At 37.7% G+C, this 21,668-nt stretch overlaps 1 protein-coding gene across 1 annotated transcript in view; it reads right to left on the bottom strand.

Annotated features, from left to right (window-relative positions):
• LOC104343039 (dynein axonemal heavy chain 5) overlaps window positions 1–21,668 on the bottom strand; it is a 158,343-nt gene that overhangs the window by 113,014 nt on the left and 23,661 nt on the right. The window contains exons 19-35 of the mRNA XM_086468857.1: window positions 21,257–21,396; window positions 19,487–19,638; window positions 16,203–16,410; window positions 15,299–15,386; window positions 15,056–15,179; window positions 14,780–14,943; window positions 13,544–13,636; window positions 12,449–12,652; window positions 11,071–11,151; window positions 10,583–10,987; window positions 10,308–10,426; window positions 7,958–8,094; window positions 6,773–6,935; window positions 3,268–3,379; window positions 2,814–2,942; window positions 1,261–1,460; window positions 1,011–1,164 (exon numbers count right to left, since the gene is read on the bottom strand). Of these exons, the coding sequence (XP_086324983.1) occupies window positions 1,011–1,164; window positions 1,261–1,460; window positions 2,814–2,942; window positions 3,268–3,379; window positions 6,773–6,935; window positions 7,958–8,094; window positions 10,308–10,426; window positions 10,583–10,987; window positions 11,071–11,151; window positions 12,449–12,652; window positions 13,544–13,636; window positions 14,780–14,943; window positions 15,056–15,179; window positions 15,299–15,386; window positions 16,203–16,410; window positions 19,487–19,638; window positions 21,257–21,396 (2,673 nt within the window). The remainder of the gene's footprint in view (window positions 1–1,010; window positions 1,165–1,260; window positions 1,461–2,813; window positions 2,943–3,267; window positions 3,380–6,772; window positions 6,936–7,957; window positions 8,095–10,307; window positions 10,427–10,582; window positions 10,988–11,070; window positions 11,152–12,448; window positions 12,653–13,543; window positions 13,637–14,779; window positions 14,944–15,055; window positions 15,180–15,298; window positions 15,387–16,202; window positions 16,411–19,486; window positions 19,639–21,256; window positions 21,397–21,668) is intronic.

Here is a 21,668-nt window from a genome sequence, read left to right as displayed (position 1 = left end):
CCTTCTCCTCTTTCTTTAAAAACAGTCCCCACATTTGCTTTTTTTCCACAATACCGGTACACGTATCATCCTTGTAAGAAGTAGTTTTTGTGGTTATCAAATGCTTCAGCTGTGCTGCTGCATTTGGTCATCTGCAAAAACTGCTTATTGATTCTCTGATAAGCATTAACAATGTAAACATATCTCACAAACTAAAAAAAAAAGGTATTAAGAAAGCTTTACTTAACTTACAAAAATTAATGCTAGTTTTGGAAATCATAAGCCTTTAATTATAAAAGATGTGGTGTGAAATAAATTAGTATTTAATAACTTCCCAATAATCGTGGTTTTGTTAAGTTACAGCGCTGGCTGATCCAGTGCTACTAAAGTGTGGTATGTTAGACCTATATGAAAGCCTCTCATTAGGAGACACAACAGAGCGGATGACTTATTCTGTCCTGGTATTTCTGTCCTGCAGGTAGTCAGATCATTCCTTAACTCTTTTGCAGCTGCTATCACGGAAGGTCATAATTGCCTTTTGAAGAGATTGCAATAGTTCACACAGATTGGCACACAGGCAGCTGCCCAAGTCTCGTAGCATCTCTCTGCGGGACTTCGTTATACTGAGTCCTAGCGGGTACAGAATTCAAACACAGAATCTGTCATTCTGTTATTTCATAGCTTAGAACCTATAAACATGTATGTACAGGGAGAAAGGGATGTTTGCATATATGGCAAAAGCGATAAATCAGTTTCGTAGCATTCAGTAGTCCTGAGCCCTGTACTATCACACCATATGACTCACTAATGTTGCAAGCTGACAGGATGATTTGAGCGTGAATTACAAACAATCCTGTTCCTGTAGGTTTGACCAAGTTCTAAGCAGTTCAACCAGACAGACCCCAGTTTGGCAAAGTTTCTTCTGCCTCTGCACAGCCCATACAACTTACATGCGTTACAGGCATTGGCAAGTAAACGCTGTGATGCGGCTAACCTCTTGGTACAACACGTTGTTACGGTAATCAGCATACCTGAGGTAGTTGTTTTGCAATGTCTCCACCAACGAACACAGCTTCAAGGTAAATCCAGAGGTTTTGTACAGTAACCCAGTTTTCAATTATCTCTGCAGTATTGGTCAACTTCTGAACCCACTGCTGTATAGTGGACTTAAACGGTGCATTATACCTGTATGAACATGAGTTAAAGGGAAAAAGAACCTAAAACGATCATTGTTTACTTTTGGGGTTGATTAGATTTATGTGCATTGATTAAGTTTTGTACCGGTTGCTCATGAGCGACCCCAATATCATGAGGCTGTCTTCCACTAAAGCTATTTTCTCCAATATATCTGATCCTTTCAGAAGGAGTTCTCCTCGAGTTTTGAATTGGCCAAAACTGAAAGCATGAGTACTCCATTCGCTGATCACATGCTTCAATTTCGCTTCAATATCTTTTTCTTTAACAGCACTGATGCAGATATCCTGTGTAAAATTAAACTAGTAAATTATTCCTCTAAGGCTAATATAATTCACACTTATAAAGACCATTAAAATTCATTGGCTAGATCCAGACTTCAGTGTAAGTTCTAGCTAATGAAAATAGACATTGAAACACCTCTACACTATTATATTACAAACTAGATTATATCATAGTACTACTTGTAACTGGAACATTCTATGGGCTATACTCTGTCTTCATCAGTACTAGCACCTTACACTTTTGAAAATTCACTGACTCAGTGAATCTGAAGGCAGAATTTGCCTCTCTGTATGTATTAAAATTTGAAGTCAAACATACCTACTGAAGGGTTTAAGGATAACACACATTACCAGTCAAATTCAATAAACAGTCCAAGAATAGAGTGTACATGGACAACATGACTGCCTGCTACTTCTTGAAGACACTGAGGACAGGACTATCACAAAATTGGCTATTGCATCAAGAGAATAGGAGCAGCTACTCAGACTGGACCCCAAATTCAGGTTCAGGAGTATATTGGATTCCATCACAGGTTTAAAGTCTTTCCTTGAATGTAAGGCTGTAACTCTGGACCTTTCACACGGCTTACATTCTTGTCTGGAAATTGGGTACAGCAGAGGTTTGATTTAATGTTTTTGTCTTAGAAGTGCTCCTTTGTGGAGCAAGACAAAGCAGGTCACTACTCTGGAGGGACCACAGATTCAGCTAAGTGATAGAAGAACTGAAGTTAGAAACTGTTGGGGTTTTTCTTCTTTATTTTTATCCATACTTTGTTCTTGCAAAAGGTAATGAGCATAAAGCTAACGTACTTGCTAGGTAAGTACTGCCCCCAAAATGGAGGGGGAATAGCTTTGTAGCTTGTGCACATTACATAAGCCTACTCATCTCTCTGTGCTCTTGTGGAGTTGCTTTTGAAATACAAAAGAACCTTGTTCTCCTTTAATCCTGTATCCTCCACTTCTACTGTGTTCCAAGGATTTTGAGTAGCAGGATCAGACTTACATCATCTATTTTTTCTCTTGATAAAACATTTAAAAGGAACAAAAAATTCACAACTAGGCAGACCCTAATACAGAAGCATGACAGGATCACACTACTCTTAAAACAACAGAATTTCTTTTATGGAAGAATTAGTGTAATACCGTCATCTATCCATTTAACCTTTCCCCAGAACAAAAAGGGAATAAACCAACCATCACTGCTAACACCAGCTACCAAACTCAATTCTTCAAAAGATTTCTCCAATTAAAGCCAATTTTTTTAATGTTACAAAGCCGACTAGAAAGAGGATTTCAAAAGCACAGAGCCCCAGATCACAAATTATTCATTAAAAACAAACAGAAAAGTCCATGTACCTCAATATCTTCTTTATATTTTAATAAAGGGGCATCCATTATGTTTTTCAAAGAGAAATTCTCAGAATCAGCATCAAAGTGATGTCCCGTTACTTGTGCAATTCTTTCCCAGTGTCGTGACATCATCGCCTAGAAAAGTCCATAGGAATTAGGGAAGATTTTTTAAAATGGTATTATTTTGAGCACTACAATGATCACATACTTCCACACTGCATCTGTTAAACAAATAGAAGAGCCTTGATTTCCATTCCATTGAAAGCATTAACAGTTCTAATCACATTATGAACCTTTTGTTTTACTTTTCTGCAACTAAGCCTAACTAGATTTTTGCCATAAATATTGCTGCTTTTAGCTATAAAAAAGAATTATGGAAAGCATCTTACAGTCATACAACATAGTCTTCCATAGAGTTTTTCAAGTGAATCTTATCTCCAAATTAATACACTGAACGTACTTTGTTTGCCATCATTTCAAGCAACGGACAGCTCCCTGCAAAGTCATCAATTTTCTTTTTTAGGTCTTGAAAAGCTTGCCTTTCCTTCAACGCTTTCGGCAACTTACGGATTCTTTAAAAAGCACAAAAAAGAAGAAATATTTTATTCTTAAGAATCTCAATCCACCATTTAATAGTACACTATATTTTTATTTTTCAACCAATAGACCAGTAGACTGTAAATAAAAATCCCATTGCAAGCTGGCAACATAATATATAGCTGATTGTTTCTGACTGCAGGCATGAAACGCTGCTAATCACACTAGAAAAATCACACTAGAATGGTTTGGTTTCTATTTCAGTTTGAATTAAAGGAGGCTAATTTCATGGGCAAACTCATGTCTGAACTTAAGCTTTTGCAGGGTCATTGCTTTGTTAAAACTTTGGAAATGTGCCCAATTTTGTAAAGGGGGAAAAGGATTAAACAACACATTTTTTCAAGCAAAATAAAGTACAGCCTAAACTAAAACTGACCTGCTTGCAAACAGAAAAATACTTCTGTTTCAATCAAACAAGTCCTATTTTATACCTAGTTTGTACAAAAGATATTTAAAGATAAATCTTCCTTTATGCACAATTTCAAAATGAAAAAAATTTGAAAATGAAGAACCTCATGTACTGTGAGTCGTCACAGCTCCACTTGCTTCTAACAAGTCATGCCAATTTTCATCTGCCAAAGCTACGGCCCAAAGACTGACAGCAGTTCTCTTACAGCTCAATGGCAGAAACGAAAAGCTGCATAAAACCAACCCATAATAAAAAGATCCCTCAAAGAAATTCTCCATTTTTCACAGCTTAAAATCAGACAGATCTGTCACACAGTGCTGGAGCATGGGTGAATTCTTCACTGCTTGTTGGTAAGAGGTAGATGAACATATGCAGACTGTCATGGCACTACAATAATCACTGGAGTCTTTCATCTTGGATCCAACAATAGACAGTATTAAATATGCCAGAGAAAAGCACTGCAGAATGGAAAATTATACCCTGCCAGGTATCTGTAAGGCTTTAAGAGGCAGCTCCTGGCTACTTCTGTGCTGAGGCACAAGAAGCAACATTCTTAAAAACTTTGTCTGAGGCTGGCAACGGTAAATGGGATCTCTTATCCTGGCAGTGAAAACTGATAGGTTTTTTATAAAGATAACTTTTTTCTTTGTCTTGGTCTCAGTAACATCTTCTAACAGCAAGTTCCATGAGTTACACACTATGCTAAAAAACTACTCCATTGATCAAGTTTAAATTTCCTTCTTGAATTTACTGGACATGCTCTTTATACTATATTATAGTAAAACATAGAGACAAAATTCTTATTAGCTGTTACTCTAAACTTCTGTAACGCTCTCTACCGCATGCATTTTCTCTAAATATTTATCCCTTATATCTCATTTTATATGGACTTGTTCTCACCTACAGTTATTTTTGTGATTCTTCGTTTCATGATTCTAGGTTTTCTGTTATATTATTAATTTTAAAAGGGGTAGCCAAAAAGAACATTACAGCAAAAAAAAATTTGCATATCTCTACAATTACGCTGAAACACTAATTGCACTTCCAGTATTCCTGCTCCTTTCATAACACAGCATACTATTTCAGTTATTTCTGCAGGTCCCCCCTGTACACTGTTTAAAATTCTCCACCTTTAAAGATAATGGCTTGATGCAATGATGCTAGCAAGCCTGCCAAAGGAAGGATAGTACTGGGTTAGACTTCTGTTACAAAAAAGTATGTACTGCCTATTGGTGGTTACCTTGCTCCAAATATAGTTCAACCCTTGAGAAGAAAGAAAAAAAAAGTCACACGTGAAGTAAAAAGAGAAACATGTAACTGGCAAAACTGTTGTCACGCAATGGCTTCCTTCAGAGTTCCAGGAGAAGGAAGCATAGAGTCCTAACAACATGCAAAATATAATTAACTATAGAAAAAATTATTATTATGATTCCAGAATTCTACTGAAATGAGACCAAAGCTTACAGATACTATCCAAATGCAGAAGTATATATATCTCACATACATTTATTTTCACTATTATTATTAACAAAAGAAATATGATTTTTTTTTCAAATTAATGACTTGAAGACAGTTCATTCAGTTTTTCCAAATAAAGAAGAAAATCTTCAGCCCAGTCCTTCAGTGTGTACAGAAAGGGACCCTGCCAAAATGGTGACGCACTCAAAATACCATGTGACTAAAAAGCCTGAGCACAAGTAACTTTTCCTATGCTTTCCAAAGATTTGGGATGAGATGAAAAATAAAGATTTGATCTCAATCTCTTGAATAATATCAAAATGTAAGTGAAGTCTCTCTGAGGTCACATCAAGGAATCCAAAATCAAAACTTGACCAGAACTACTGGTGAAGCAGAGAGACACACACACTGGCTGTTCCAGAAGAGAGGCTCCACAGAAGAGAAAGCTCTTTACATTGAGTATGAACTTGTCTCAGCAGAACTCACTGAGAAAGGGATCAGAGCCACTGTGTAAAGAGGTGAAGAAAATGCTTATACAAAATTAATAAAAGAAGAAAAATCTTTTTTCCAATAGATACGCACAGGATAAAAATACTGCAGATTTACTTTCAAACTTTTGCATGTGATTTGGTTCTCACGTATATTCTCTAGTTCCCATTAAGAGTAAAACAGACTGGTACAAATAACTGCTCTAAAGGAATGGATGCACAGAATACTTAGGACCTGCATATGGACTCTCCACTTTTGCATGTAACAAAATTCCCTTTTCTAGCAATTCTGTCCATACTCCGGTGCCAGGAATCAGAATTCAAAGAAAGCTGGCAAAGGGGAAACAATCCAAATCCTATTGGTTCATGAGCCCCTCCCCCTGAAAGAACTAACAAGCTGGGTCAGGGAAGTCTTGCAGACCCAGCCGTGGCTGTTGAAAAACCAAAGGTTCAACTTTACCAACACAGTAGAAAAATTCCTCTGACTTCAGCAAAGCACAGTTTCACCTAAAAGTTATTTTGCATGTAATGTGGAAAACATTCTTCCCCTCAAACCTCATAAATATCCCCTCAGAATTTAGCGTGGCTACCTACCCTTCTTGAAATAACAATTTCAATCCACACAAATGAGCAGAAGTAGACAGTAATTCAAAATTCTGTGTAACCTCACAGACTAACAATTAATTTAGCTGTAAACTAAATCACTGAGAAGGTAATATGAGAAGATCAGCTATGAAGGTTATTTATACTTATAATCCCTTTGCCACAGGTTTATGCACTTTATTCATTAAATAAGCTCCAACCTATCATGTCGGTATACCCCAGCAAGCCTAAAGTGACTCGCAGACTGAGCTCAGCAAGGTCACGCACTAGCTCCATACTGCACCACAGTCTGTGCTGAGCAGATTGAGCTTGAAATAAACCAACAGATTTTTGCCCCTCAGAGCAATTTTCACAATCAACAGAGTGCTGAGAAATAAAAATTGCATGCACCTCAACAAACAATAACTTACTTGTTTTGAAAATCCAGAAGTTCACTGTTAATTTTTTCAATATTTAAATCATTCCAAAGCATTTCATTGTATCCGTCGATATTAGCGGTAACTGAATTATAAAGACTGTAAAGTTTCTGAAGCAATGAAAGCTCACGTTTAATTTTGTGCAGTTCAGGATACTCTGTTTCAAATTTTAAAATAAGAAATTTGTGAATGTTAATTAGGTACAACTGTATTCATGAACGTAAGTGTATGAAATCAGACTTGCAGTCTTTTAGATACTGTCTAGTAAGACAAACTTTTCCAGTTACATTATGCAAGAACAGAGTTTGACACAAAGTAATTGTTTAGATTACTGATTTTTTGTAAATATTCTTCTATAACAGCAGATTTAATCTTATAAAGGAGGTGCTGCACCTATCTCTGTGAGGGAGATAATGTTGAAAAAGTAGCTGAAATGGCAAAGGAACACACTATAGTTTTAGACAAGAACTAAAATATCCCCTATCTCAATTTGCAATATTTACCTAAAAGGCAGAGGTTGGGGACATGGGGGGTGCCTTCAAAGTAAAAATACAAAATATGTCAGACAATTAAAAGTATCTAAAATGGACCTCCTTAATGTAACTGTTTTGTTTATTTTCTCTTTGGGAATTTCAAGTTCAATATATCGTGATTATTGTGTATGTCTTCAGACAGGAAAATATACTGATTTAGTATGTACAAATTAAAGTGCTTATCATACACTCTGCTGTAACTTTAATTCACACCATGGTCTTCCAAACTTGAAGTGTGTCTGACTAGGAGACATAAGGAAATATCCCAACAGATCAGTTGCACAGCCCAAGGGAATTCATTATATATCTGGAGCAGAGACAACTTGAGTACTTTGGCAACATGTTTCCCAAATTTGGACACGGAAGAATACAGACAGAAGATGTGCTTAGCTCTGAACAGAAAAAGCAAGAGAGCTAAGCAGCTGGACCCTGAGATACACGGAACAGGGCAATATTCTTCCACCTGAAGTTTACGTACGTGCAGACTGCGAGCCAGTTTCACACAGCTGCTTTTCATAGGAAAGACAATAATAATTTACTGCAAGGATTTTTTCTACAATGAATCCAGCACTGAATGCATTTAGCAGGACCCACAAGAAAAATTTAATAGCCTAGGGCCAGGTATTCATATCCCCTGAGAAACTACCTGTGATAGGAAGACCAAATAATTCTTCCCCACCAGAAAGAGAGATATACTTCCTCCACAGTTCATCAAATTTGGCTTGAAAGATTTGTAATCTGTCACTTGCTTCATGGGGAGGAACATTCTCCTCACTGGGGCCCCTGTAAAAAACAAAACAAATTCAGTGCAAGTATCAACTGTACGGGTTTCACAAAGCAGCACAACAGAACCCAGCCCTTACTTATTGAACAGTCTTTAACCTTTCCTAACATTTTTTCTAGAAATTTTCACAAAAGACACTAAAAGAGAAAATGCAAAGTATATTCAGTGTCCCAACATTACATATTGAGTAGTCCATGAAAACCCAATTTATTTTCTAATAATAAATTAATCTGGGTTACCATACATATTACAAACAGCTAAAAAGATTTACGAATGTTTTGTCTTCATTATACTCCATTTCTTCTGTAAAATGCATTTTAAATTATTATTTGCATTTATATTCTTCAAAAGGGAAAGACAGCAGGTATATAATTCAGGGGTGAAAACTGTGGTAGCTGGTACTAGAACTGTAATAAAGCACCCGGAAAAAATAACAGAAAAAAATATGATTTTGCCCTAATGAGTATGTGTCAGCTGGAGCAGTGGTGTGTAATCCCCAGGTCTCTCACCTGGGACTCCTTGGTTTCATCATAATATTTTGGGATGGGAACTGTAAGCATGTCATCTTCTGTTGTGCCATGGTTATTTCTAGGAAGAAATACGGGCACAGGGGCTGTGCAGGCTGGCTGCTTGGCAAGGAAAATGGAACCAGGAGACGAAAGCAGTAACGTGGTCAGCAGAGGCAGCCAGGGCCTGGTCCCATAGTACCTGAGCAAGGAGAGTAGGGCAGGCCTGGGGTTGATAGTCAGGTTCAGACGAGAGTCTAGATCTTTACACAACTCCACAATAAAGACACAGGGCCAAGGTCAAGCAGGAAAGGCGAGTCAGCAGTCAGCAAGGTGGTCTGGTGAAGGTAACCAGGATGAGACACCGTCCAGTGGTTACCAGGCTGTTCAGAGCTCAGGGTGAGAAGGGGGTCTGCGCGTTGGGATTCCAGGTTCAGCTCAGTAGGGTCCATGGCCAGGCACAGGCATGGCTGTGACAGAGATGGAGCTGTAGGTCGGGTCAGGGGGCCAAGCAGTGAAGCCTCAGCTTAAAAGCAGGTGCCACAGGAAAGGGTGTCAGCCTTGCTGAGGCCTCCCAGCAGAGCTGCGTGGGACTGCTCTGTCGCAGAAGGAAGGGGGAAGCCCTCAGATGCTCTAAGTCAGCCCTGAGCCCAGATAGCTGAACCTCCAGGTGGGAGGATGCTCTCAGGGTCCCTACAACTGGTAGCAGCCACAGGGTGTTTCCATGAATTCCTCCAGACAAGTCCGACAGCAGAACTGCAGGCAGCACTATGCACGCATCCACATCAGCAACTTGGTGCTCTAGCAGGTTCCTTTCAGGTGCAAATTCACCCTGTGTCTACAGCTGGAGTCTTGAAGCTTGCGCTCAGATACCCTGCTAGTGTGCCCTCAAGAAGTTTCACTCCTGGGGAAGCGAAGGTTGAAGCCAAGCACGTCGTTACCCTTTGGACCACCTTTGTGCAAAACACCAATGCAAAAGCACCTGCCCTTGGAGAAGGGTGTATCTTCTCCAAGGTCCTCCAGGAGCATGTGCTCTATGAGTGCACTGAATTCAGTTCCTAACAGCAAGGCAGCCTGAAGAGGCTGTACATCAAGCTGCTTTATGCTGCCCACGAGCTATAGGTGTGCAGTGCATGCCTAGGGTCAGCTGCTGATGCCAGCTTCGCTGCTAAAGAACACACGCTGTGCGTGTATCATCCTAGAACCAGAATGGATCACAAGCCAAAATCTTATGATCTTTTTCCTTCTTTGTGGCTAATGTAGAAGTGTCCAATGAAGCACAAAACCCCCACAACTTAAATTAAAGAAAAGCCAAAGTAAGCTTAGAAGTAAGAACTGAGTTAGTCTCAGTGAATTTAGAAACACCCAGAACCAGGATCTCCACTCATATCCAAGCCACTACTTATATACTTAATATTAATAAAACTTTAAATTTGGATCTGGATTGAGAATCTGATTTTTTTTTTTTCTCCCCCAACCTATTAACTCTTCTGGAATTTCACCAACTCCAGCGTTGAAATTATGCGAATGAATCTGTAACAGTAAGAGTATCTGCCCATCTTATATTATTATGAAATTAGGCCTTTTTTTCAGTTGTCATATATACATTGAGGCTGTGCTGGGTTTATTTGCTGAAGCCCTTTAGATACACCATCTTTGAACGATCACTAATGAAGCATAACTGTATTGCATCACAGGTCACCTACTTTTCATCATAATCTTTGTAAAATTCTGCAGTATCAATCTGGAATTTTTGAACACCACTCAGTAAATCTGTTTTCATGTCCGGCTGTACCTTCAGCAGCAAGTCCTCAACTTGCATTGCCTACAGGCAGACAAAGACAAAAAACAGGCATAAAAGAGGCAGGGAAAAAAAGCACAGAGTTTTAAGTAAGAAAATAGTTCTGTTCTAGCATTTCAACATTAAAAAGGCTGACAACTACTTTGCTATATATATGATTTGAGAACATGGCTATGATACCTGTGTGTTTAGGTTCTTCCAGGCATATGCCAATCCATCCACTCTTTCTGTATTTCCATCTTGAAAGAGCAGATTGTATTTATGAAGCACAGAATAAGATTCTTCTATAGGTCCAACTGTCATGTCAATTTTAATCTCATTCTCTCGAACTTCCTTTAATGCTTCCATTGCTCCCCGTACATCATCAAGGTCATGGATAGGTCTGCTTAACCTCTTGCTAACATTTTCAATGAACGAATAAATTTCATCCATGTCTGTGGCAGACTTTTTATTCAAAGCTAATCCAAAAGTTCTTTGTCTGGAGCGGCATTCCTGAATTAAAGCTATTTTCAATGAGTCTGTCGCAATATCCACCGATTCCAGCACACAGTGATTTGGCAGTTCTCTGATTTGCATTTCTAATTGCTAAGACAAACACAAGTGCTCAGCTTTTAATTTCATTACAATTTCTCTGAACAGTTCATTTTTATTAAAGATATAATACTTACAGAAAAGTATCTGATTTGAGATTGGAATTCAGCCATTGTTGGTTTAGTATCTATAAATTCCCTCACTTTTTCCTCTGGATCCTATATAAAAGAAGTTTATTTTAATTATTATTTAGCATTGGTATCACAATAACCTGCAGGGGACTCAGCTGTCTGATGTACTGTGCAAACACAAATGTTCCCTCTTCTAAAAGAGATTAAGAGATAAACATTAAGATCAAATTATTTCACTTGAACTGCTTTTCCTGACTCATACTCTTTGTACAGCACTCTAATGCACTTGAAATCTATCTGTAATTCAAAAACTGACACAGATCAGGATATCCCTTATCCATCCAAATATTACAACAAAATCTACAATGGAAACAGTGCCAACTCCTGAGAAATTTTAAGGTTAAGGAGCAGATTAATTGACTATTTTAAAATATTTTAGTCAAAAGGAAACATTATCATGCTAACAACTCATCCAGTCTGATTGTGTCTTGTCTGGGTGAAATGACTCACCATCAACATGTGGTTGGCTCAAACAATATCTCCAAAACCTGAGCTACCTAAGTATTAAGATTTGGAACCCCAGAAGCCATGAAGAGGTGAAAATGCCCTCTCTTAGCCTGAGCTCTAACTACAAAAGACTCAGCTGTGGGGTCACCTATGAGCTGGTTTAGAAAGGGGAAGTTAAAAATAACGAGCAGTTACAAAGACAAGATTTCTCCTGGTTTCATTGCTTGTTTCTTGGCCTGACTAAAGCACCTTTGATAGGTAAGGCCAGTAGTTGTCCATCCAGGCAGAGTTAAATTTCCCTAGTCAGAATGTGCACAAGGTTTTATTTCATGAAATATCTCCTGCTAAAACACTCCTCAGAGCTTCACCATTTCTGTGACTGGACCCACCTCCTAATGAAGACGAGTCCATCAGCCCAGATTCACTTCTGCTTTGGAACCCTTATTACTGGAAAGATTTCCTAGATTTAGTGTGTTTTTGTGAAGAAATAGAAAAGCTACTTTCAGCAGTGATTACTGAAGAAGAACTAGTCAGTTTAATATCCAGGAGTAGTTTTGTACTCTGCAATTTCTCAGAGATTCTGCTAAATTATTCCTTTTTATAACCTATGCAGACAAGATGCTGTGGGAAAGATGCAGAGGCATGTAAGAGCATAAGCTTGTTTATGCTCCAACATTCTCTTTTGTCCTTCTGCTTTCTTCCTTAGATGGTTTAGTTGGTTAAAGAACGGTAAGTTCTGGTCAATACAAGAGCAGACAGAGGAGGCATTACAGGTATACCGAGTCTACCATGAAACCAACGCTTCCTCCTGAGTGAGCACAGTTTATTTAGAAGATTTCCCAATAGAGCAACATATTTTATTAAACATGTATTTAACCTTGTTCCAGATGCCTGAAAATTCAGAAAAGCTGTTCAGAAGGTCCGATGCTTCCGTTTTAAGAGATAAAATAATCTTATTTAGTTGGATCACCACTTTGTTTACATCCTTATGCTCAATGATCTGCTTGTCTAAAGGTTTCAGCGCCACCATCCTGGTGAGTTTGTTCTCATCACCTCGCTCTACAGCAACAGCTTGCTCGATCTGGCATAAATTAAAAAAGAAAAAACATATGTCGAGTAGTTTCTTTTTTTTTTTTTTTTTACATTATGGAATCCCCAATAATGCACACACAAGTACTTCTCAGAACAGACAGAAAATGCAGAGAAAGCATCCACAAGGAGACTCCCTGTTCTTAGTTTGGATTTTTACAGAGCTATAGTTCTAGTGTTAAAGCTGATTTTATAAAAAATTGCCACGTGGAGCTCTGTATTAATTGTCTTTGAATGATATCTGTCAAATATATGTCATATACAAGTACAACCGCGATGTTTCCTGCTCCTACACAACTGCTCAGGTCTTTCTGCTTTCGTCAGGGTAGAATTACAACCCATACCCATTCTTTGCCAAAAAAAAACCCCTGGAGGCAGTGGAGGGTTGGCTGCTTGGAAATAAGCAACCTATTCTGTTTGAGGAAACTGCATTCAACCCACTCTCTCCTAGTTTGTTTTTTTATTATTATTTATTTTCAGGTCTTGAATGGGGCTTTTTCATTCAAATAAGATGATCTGGTTTTCACGTCAGATCAACAAAATAGGAAGATATTTTCACAAAGACACTTTTCAGCACAGATCTAATCTACTTAGATCTGCATTTCATTGCCAGAGGAGAGAATTCAGGGAATTTGATTGTCATTACTGTGCATTTCTGTACTTCAACAAATTTCAGTTTCTACCTATACCTCAGACCTTCCCAAGGTTTTAGTGCTCATTTTAACAACACAGTTAAAATTTTTATATTGTATTTAGGCTTTAACTTAACCGGAAGGTCCAGCAGATTACAAGTCAAAGTACTGGTACAGAACATATTCTTACAAGATTAAGAAATGTTAACCAAAATATTACATTTTTAAAAGAATTAAAATAAAATACTCACCTGCCGCTGTTTATGATGTAAGTAAGCAAATTTCCACAGGGGGATATCTTTGGCTATTGATAATATGATATTTACAGCTTTGTTTACAGCACTCTGAAAAAAACCCAAAACATTCACCTTGAGCACACAGGGCGCTTATGACACATAAGAGGGCGGAAAAGAAAAAAAGAAAAAAGGGATCCTCCAGACAATACCAAAACAGAAAAATTATGCCTCTACCTGTACAGGATAAGCATGAAGTAGGATCACCCAAAACACATGTTGTAAAGGGAGAGTACTCCACAAAGCTTTATCACGGTCCTTCTACATTTGTGTGGTTTTCCATCAAGAACATGAGAGAGTTTTATGAACAGTAATCATGAATCACTGGGGATCATATTAGAGTACTATTTCCCCTTAAACTGGTTATAAACTTAGTTATTTATTATTATTAATAATAATAACTTTCACATGCACATCAGAATGCCTGAATACATTTGTCTGAAGTTGTGATGGTATAGTCTATAATCTATACAGGCAGCTATACAAATTATTATATAACTTCTACCTATTATTTTTAAATTACGCTTTGTGGTCTGATTTCTGACACCACTATGCAGTCTGCAAATGAAATCTGAGAAAGAATTCAACTACTCATTCTGACAGTGACAATGCTAAATGAAAAGTCCACAAATCAACACCATAAACAACTAATACTTTGTGAATAATTTCAGACACCATAGGAGACTGTAAGCACATGTGTAAGAATTTTGCTGAATTCGTTTAAGTTTAAACGAGTGTTCAAATTTTTCCACAGTTCAGGGCTTCAGGATGATAATATTTTTCTTTACAATTCACTACTGCAGAATGTTAATTTACGAATGATATTTTAAACCGATAACATCATTTTACACTCTGAAAGGGTTAAGGAGACCAGGAAGTCAAATTGGGCTGCATCAATGGTATTTGGTTTTATTTTTGCATTCATTTTGACATGTTTACCTCTAAGTAGGGGGCTGTGAACACGAATTATCGAGCTTTTTAGGAAAACAGTTCCTTCCACTGGTCTGCATAACAAACCTGATTGGTGGCTTCATGTCTTTAGCACACAACGATGTCATGAACTCAAGCGACTTTTAATCTTTTTTCCCTTCCTTTTATTTCTTATACCAGATTCAACTCGCACGTGTTGCTTCTAAACAATACATTTATAAATGTTTTACCATAAATCACTGAGATGTGCAATTGCTTTGTTACCTGAATATCTTCAAGACTTGGTCTCAAGACAACATTTGGAATAGCCAGTTGAACTTCAGCTTTGAACAAAGGAACCCTCTGTGTCTCTACAAACTTGATCATCCGATACCTAGAGTCAACAACACGCAATCGATGTCTTAAGGTCTCTAGAGAAATCTTCATGCCTAAATAAATATAATATTTAAGTGAGGTTATATTTTTTACCACAATAAGCTTGGGAAAATAATCTTAAAATTATATTAAAAACCTAAAAATATCCAAAAAAGACAGACTCACATCTGACCAAAGAGTCAGTATTCCTCTGACAAAGCTGTCCCATCAGATTATAGTAACTACAGGACAGGCACTCTTGGCAGCGTGTTTTCTGTTTCATGTCGAGATGCCCACAGGTGTACGACTCCTGAAGAGTTAAAGGGAAATTCTTAGGAAAACAACCATATTATCCAGCATGTAAGTGAAACATCAAGTATCTGACTAGGTTATAAAACGTTACTTTTTACTCTGTAGAGGTCTTCTTACCTCCAGAGATCTCCCAGAATCTGCTTTCAGCCTGTGCTTAAACATATCTACCAGTTCATACACGGAGCATTCCACTTGCTGGCTCTGTCTAAAAAAAAACCAACCTTACAGTCACCCACAGGGAATCAAACACAAGCAATACCCTTTGCTGTTTTCCAGGCACACACCCCCAGTCCCACTGCACTGTGAAGAATTGTACATGCAGGGAAATACCCTTACACTTTCGGTTTGCTCCTACTGCTCAGGCATAGAGAATGTAAGACATTAAGATATGCAGACTATCAAGAAACCCATTTGTCAGACTCTGTTACATCTGATTCAACTGGACTTCATAACAATTAAAGAAAAATAAGTTATTTTCCAGCTACAGTTATTAAAACAGGCTTACCATGATGATACAGTGAGATAATCTGTGAAATCAGAATTAGCAAAATAAAAACAAAAAAATAAGCAGAAGGTATCTCATTTTGCACAGTGAGCACAGACATCTTTTTGAAAAAGAACTGAGCAACTATTCTGCTATAATCTGGAAAATAAGCACAGGCCAAAAAATTTGCAGCACTGGGAGAATGGGAAGTCTTATATTAGGTAGTTCGCATGAAGAATCAAGCAATTAACATGGGGACGAGATTTCAAGCCTTATCCATCTTCATTTTTCTTGCTACTGATTAGAATGCCATAAGAAGAAAACTACCAAATGCTAAAGATTACAGATGCAATCTTACATCTGCTGTATTCAAGATACTTGGGAGTTTCTCCCTGCATTCTGAGACTATCATTTCGCTTTAGACTAGTACTCTGTTAAAAATAAAATTTTAAAAGTAAACTCATTATGCATAAAAAAGTAATATATAAATAATTCCTCCCAATATGGCCTTCAAATCTATGCAGTGAATAAACCTACTGAGACAGTTTGTGAGCAGTAGAGATAGCAAGCTTTTCTGTCTGTTCCAGGAAAGAAAGCACATCTATAGGTTCATCTTCTGGCAAAATTATCAGAGCAGTGTTGGACATATCCTCCAGAATTCTTTCAATTCTGCATTCCAGGGTATCAGCCGCTTCTTTGACTACGTAGTCCAACTCCCTCAGGGTACTATAAACATTCTCAATAACTAAGCAAGGAAAAGAAATTGAAAACAAATCATGCAAAATACAGAACCCTTAAATCTCATCTTACCCCACCCCTCCCCCAGGTATTACAATAAAATGAGGATTTAATGGCCATGAAATAGGCAATTAAGGCCCAGAACATGATGGACTTACTCTGCTTTGCAGTCTTTAAATGAAACCTTTTTACAACAAATAGTACAATAGCCTTCAAAATATCTCTTCTTTTTTTTTAATCAAAGAACATTGTAATGAAAGGGATCAACAAAATACAGTGGAAAACAGAAAGGATACAACTGTCCAAAAATTACTTTGGTCCTTCTACGTAAAACCACAGGGAAATTCAGTACTTTTACCATTGGAATTAACTTAAAAATAAATGGCTAAAATTCCTCCAGTCAAGATTACATACTGGTTAAGCCACTAGATGTCTTCTTTCATGCGTTTGACCTAACTCGCTTTGGAAAGAGATAAACCGAGTACTTTAACAGATGTGTTTATTAAACTAGGTAAAAATGACTGTTCCTGAAGAGAGTGGATAAATTCTTTCCCAGTCCTTCATACTTTCATTGCAGAAAAGCAATAAATATATCACCTGACAACCTCTGTCTTTGTAATTGTTATCACCAGGCAGTATCATCTGAATCACCAATACTAATTCTTACTGTGTGCAGAAAGAAATCACTATGATATCTAAGACACAGCAGTGTGACAGTGGCGTCCGACTGCTGATGCTTTAAGCTGAAAATATCATTTATTCCTATTAGGAAGTTAATGATGGAGCTTGTCTTTTTTATCAACTAAACCAGACAAATAATCCAACCGGTTCCTTAGCTTTTGTTTAATAGATAAATTAGTTAGTCCTAAATCCATTTTTTGACCTTTTCTCAGGGTGCACATACTTCTACATATCAGATGGAAATAAGGCATTTAAGACATTAAGCTCATGCATAGTGAGTTCAGCACATCGCTGGCAGGTCAGAGCTATTCTGTACACACTGAACCAACGGCTAATTTGCAAGTGTCCAACATACAGTTTGGGCACTCCAGACATTGCACATCCTCAAAAAGGTATGATGCACATGCTCAAGAAAAGCATTCCTTTTTAGGGGCGATTCTATTCCGGCTGCAGCAGCAGTAAACAGGAGGCAGCCTCCTGCTGCATAACCTCTACCTTGTAAGGAAGGCCGGTTTCTATCAGAGCAAATGCTGATCCAAAGAACCACTAAAATCTGAATTACAGCTACTCACATGCTTAACATAGCACAGAGAGTATCTAAATGAACAAATAAACAAATAACGTTGCAAAGACCTTCCTTATGATGCAAACCAAACACAAAAATTCATTTTAGAGCTATAAAACAAACACGAAAACCCACTTGTGATTGTTTTTTGTTCTCTGGTCAGGCAAAGGTCAAGCAAAGCTAAAAGGTGGCCAGCCCTGCCTTAAGCACTGGTCAGGGCCACACGGCACAGTCACAAATGAGCAGCTGCACAAACCCATGCCCCATTTCACATTCAGATTTAGGCTGCATCTGTTCCTGTTCATCTCACTGCTTTTCATTTTGAAGAAGAAAAGTGAAAACCTAACATCGGTCTACCTCAACTCAAAACTGATTTCCAAGCATGAGCTACTGTTTTCTCACAGAACTGCAACATAAAAGTCTGGCTGCTGGTTTTACATATGTCCACTTAAATGACACTTTTATAACAGTTAATCAATTTTATGCTCTATTTGATAGGGATATGGTTGTATTTTACTGATAGTGTGGAAAAATCTCAATGCATAATCAGGGATTAAAACCAAGTTTTCTCAGAAAAATTTAGAATTTGACCAGAAATTTCCAAATACTATATATGTCTCACTAATTTCAATCTTGAATTTAGACATGTCATTTTAGGATGTTCAGCATAAGTTATGAAGATTTTTCTATAGAAAAGACAAGAGACAATATTAAAGCACCCCACGTCTGTTCTATCATCTCACACTCTTGCAGCAGTCAAGCTATCAATATCCACCTAAAGTGAAGAAGTCAGTCCACAAGCACGTTTGTTCACAGAGAAATAAAAACAGAATGCAGGCATGAGAAGAGCTCTTAGCTTTTTCATTATGTGGTCACTTACTTGGGAAAAGATCAGAGAGATACTGACAGGGGAAAAAGAAGTAAAAATGCATGATAATTTTAAAAGTCTGATGTACCAGCTTAGGCTCAGTGAATGAAAATACACGCAATTCAAAAAATGCAACTGTAGCAGAAGACATAACAACATGATGCAATGTTACCTATGGAAGTTTGCAAAAAAAGCTCAAAAGCCAAGGCTCCACAGGCTCTCCCATCAGTACAGCAGCATAGATAGCAGTCACACGTGACAAACCATTTACTCAGTTACACCACTGTAAATTAACTAATTTAGTGACTTCAACATACTCTCAGCAACTGAATTTAGAATGCCTCAATTGACAAAGGTGGGGGTAAGCAAAACCAATCCTTTTATAAGACTAATTATTTTCCAATAGTGAGGAGCCAGAAAGCCTCTTTCTCAAGGAAAAAAAAAAAAAAAGAAAGAAAGAAAACAGTCATGGGTTTACATTATTTTAGCACCAGAATACTCATTCTCTCACTGCACTCCTCACCAACTCACTTCAATACAGTGACCAATAATGTTAAGTAGGATTAAAAAATACTGACAAATTTCAAGAAACTGTGATTCTGCAGTGATTTTGCTTCCACTTTATCACAAGAGTGAAAATGAGTGGGTTGTTTATGTGGGAGGACACAAGAATGGTAAAGGGTCATCACCAGGGAGGGGAAAAAAAGGATATGCCTGGTAAAGCAAACGACTTAACAAGGGCTGTTCAAAGACAGCTGTCAAACAGCCCTGGCTTGATCACCACAGCGTACAGCAGGACACCATTTCCACCTTACTCATATCTGACTCACTTCCATAATCAGGAGGGAGGTACCTAGCATGTTTTTCCCTCATATAGATGGAGTACTCTTCCTAAAACCGACAAGTAGTTATCTGGCCAGTACAACCCAACAGCATCAACAGTTCACCACTTCTTCTCCTACTACGTACATTTATTGATGTTCAAAGAAGTCCATGACAGCTGCCTCAGACCCGGAGTAAGGGCATCCTCAACTTGTCCTATGAATGGTTTCATCAGTGGTTTCAGCAAAACAGGAATCCCATTCAGACGCTCTTTGTAATCAATCAATAGATTCTGGAGTCTGCAAGATGTGATCATGTTAAGAATGTTCTTAATTCAGATATTTGAAACACACGGAAGTTTGGACATGTTCTCTGTTGATATGATCTGCGAGTTCTGACCCCATGTTAAAAATAAGAACTCTTCCCAGCTCTTCCTAGTTCAAACTAAGCCTCCTTCTCCCCACTAACAGCTGAACCAGACTAGGGAAACAAGTAACTCCAGTAAAGTGACTGTGATCAATTTAAAGAACCTTTCTTCCAAGAAAAATTAATTACAATTAAGAACCCAGGAAAGTGAAAACACGGCATTTTTGTTCCCTTCTTCCTATTTCACAAGACATGCCACGAAATGGCACTGCTTATAAGAAAAGCTAGATCCAAACCACTTAGGACACCAAATCCCCAAGAAAAAGAGGCCAAATTCTGAATCAAGACTTACCAATATAGTTCCATGAAAATGGAGCTACACAATGAAGCTGCATAAACAAGAATTAGAAGCGAACGCAACTCAGAAGTCAGGAACATAATGGGTTCCTTACAAGAACTGCTGCAAACAAAGTAATAGCTGTGTGCTGTGCCAGATTAAAACCATGAATTTAAACATCAGTGTTACAAAACGTATACTGAGATAACCCGTTCGCAATATACCCGGAACTGGTTTTCCAGCATCGCTTAAGCAAAAGTCTACGGTCTCTGAATATTCCTTCTTTGCTTGGGGATTCAGTCTGAAGTCTTTTTAAGAGTAAGTTTGGATTTATTTTTTATTGCAAACATTTTTTGGACTTTTTTGTTTCTCTTGGATGGCAAAAGTTGGGACCGTTGCTTTTTAGAGGACTGTAGCACACAGAGTTTGCCTTGCACGTTAGAAACTTTAGGTTAGTTTGTCCCCAAACATTCCATAGATAATTAATGAAAAATGTCATATTATAAGAGTGAAAGACTGAAAGCTTTAACAACAGAAAAAAGGAGAGGTTGAATTCAAGTGTTTATGAAATACTTTGAACTTTATCCCTTCTATTTAAAAACTATCTAAAGAACAATTCTCACAAAGGATGAGTTTTTAAAGACATATCATCCTTGCTTAGAGAGTTAAAGAACTAATAACCAACATCCCTGAAAATGAAAAGAAGTCTTCCAGCACAGAATTTGACTGTTACAAGAAGCAGAAAGAAATTATTCAAAATCAATAAAAGTTATTTCAGATATTCACCATGAGAGAGCATATTATAACTTAGGTGATGTATTACCTATACAAATGTTTGGGTTGTGCCTTAATCAAGTGGTAAATTCCAGCTTGTTTTTCTAACAGAAAAAAGCTTTTGATGTTAACTGTAATATTTTGGAGTGTAATCCCTATGTTATCGTGCACAGATACCTTAGCAGTCCCTAGGAGCTCCACTTACAGAGCAGCTGTCGCAGGAACAGAACAAAAGCATGGAGGCATTTTCTACTAATGAGATCTTTGTGGAGATAGGAGCAACTGCATGTTAACAGTATGACTATGGAAATGCAGGGGAAAGCAATTAAATTTCAATTAAACTCCATCAAAGAGAAAAATTACAACAAATCAAAAGCATATGCAGCAGACGGGGATTCCCATTTGCAGATGAGAATCAAATCCAAAAAGTTTTCACTCACTCCACTTGATGTCTTTTAATCTGTTCTTCATCTGCACACAAGCCAAGGACAACATCTGGAACTTCAAAATGCATTTTTTTCAGGTATTTTTTTTCGTAAAGTACTTCCAGGACCACTGGGTCCAAGTTTACAAGTAATTCCTTCATGTAGCAGTACAGGGGGAAAAAAAAGAAACAGAAAATAAGGCAGTAGTTTGGTGGTTACATGTAGTGTGATATAACTGGAACATATAACAAGATGTAAATGACTAGGGAAGATTTTTTAAATGGATACCCATGTTTCTACATAAATCTTCGTCCTCCTCTACAAACATCTGGATTTTCCAAAGTATTAATCAACCAATATCTTACACTGATTTGCCTTTTCATCTGTTTCTCCACCAGTAGACTAGGAGAAATGTTGTGAAGGTTAA

This window comes from Leptosomus discolor, chromosome 8 (genome assembly GCF_034619465.1).
Source record: "Leptosomus discolor isolate bLepDis1 chromosome 8, bLepDis1.hap2, whole genome shotgun sequence".
NCBI lineage: Eukaryota > Metazoa > Chordata > Aves > Leptosomiformes > Leptosomidae > Leptosomus > Leptosomus discolor.
The sequence above is the reverse complement of the archived record's forward strand: the minus strand, read 5'-3'. Positions and strand labels throughout refer to the sequence as shown.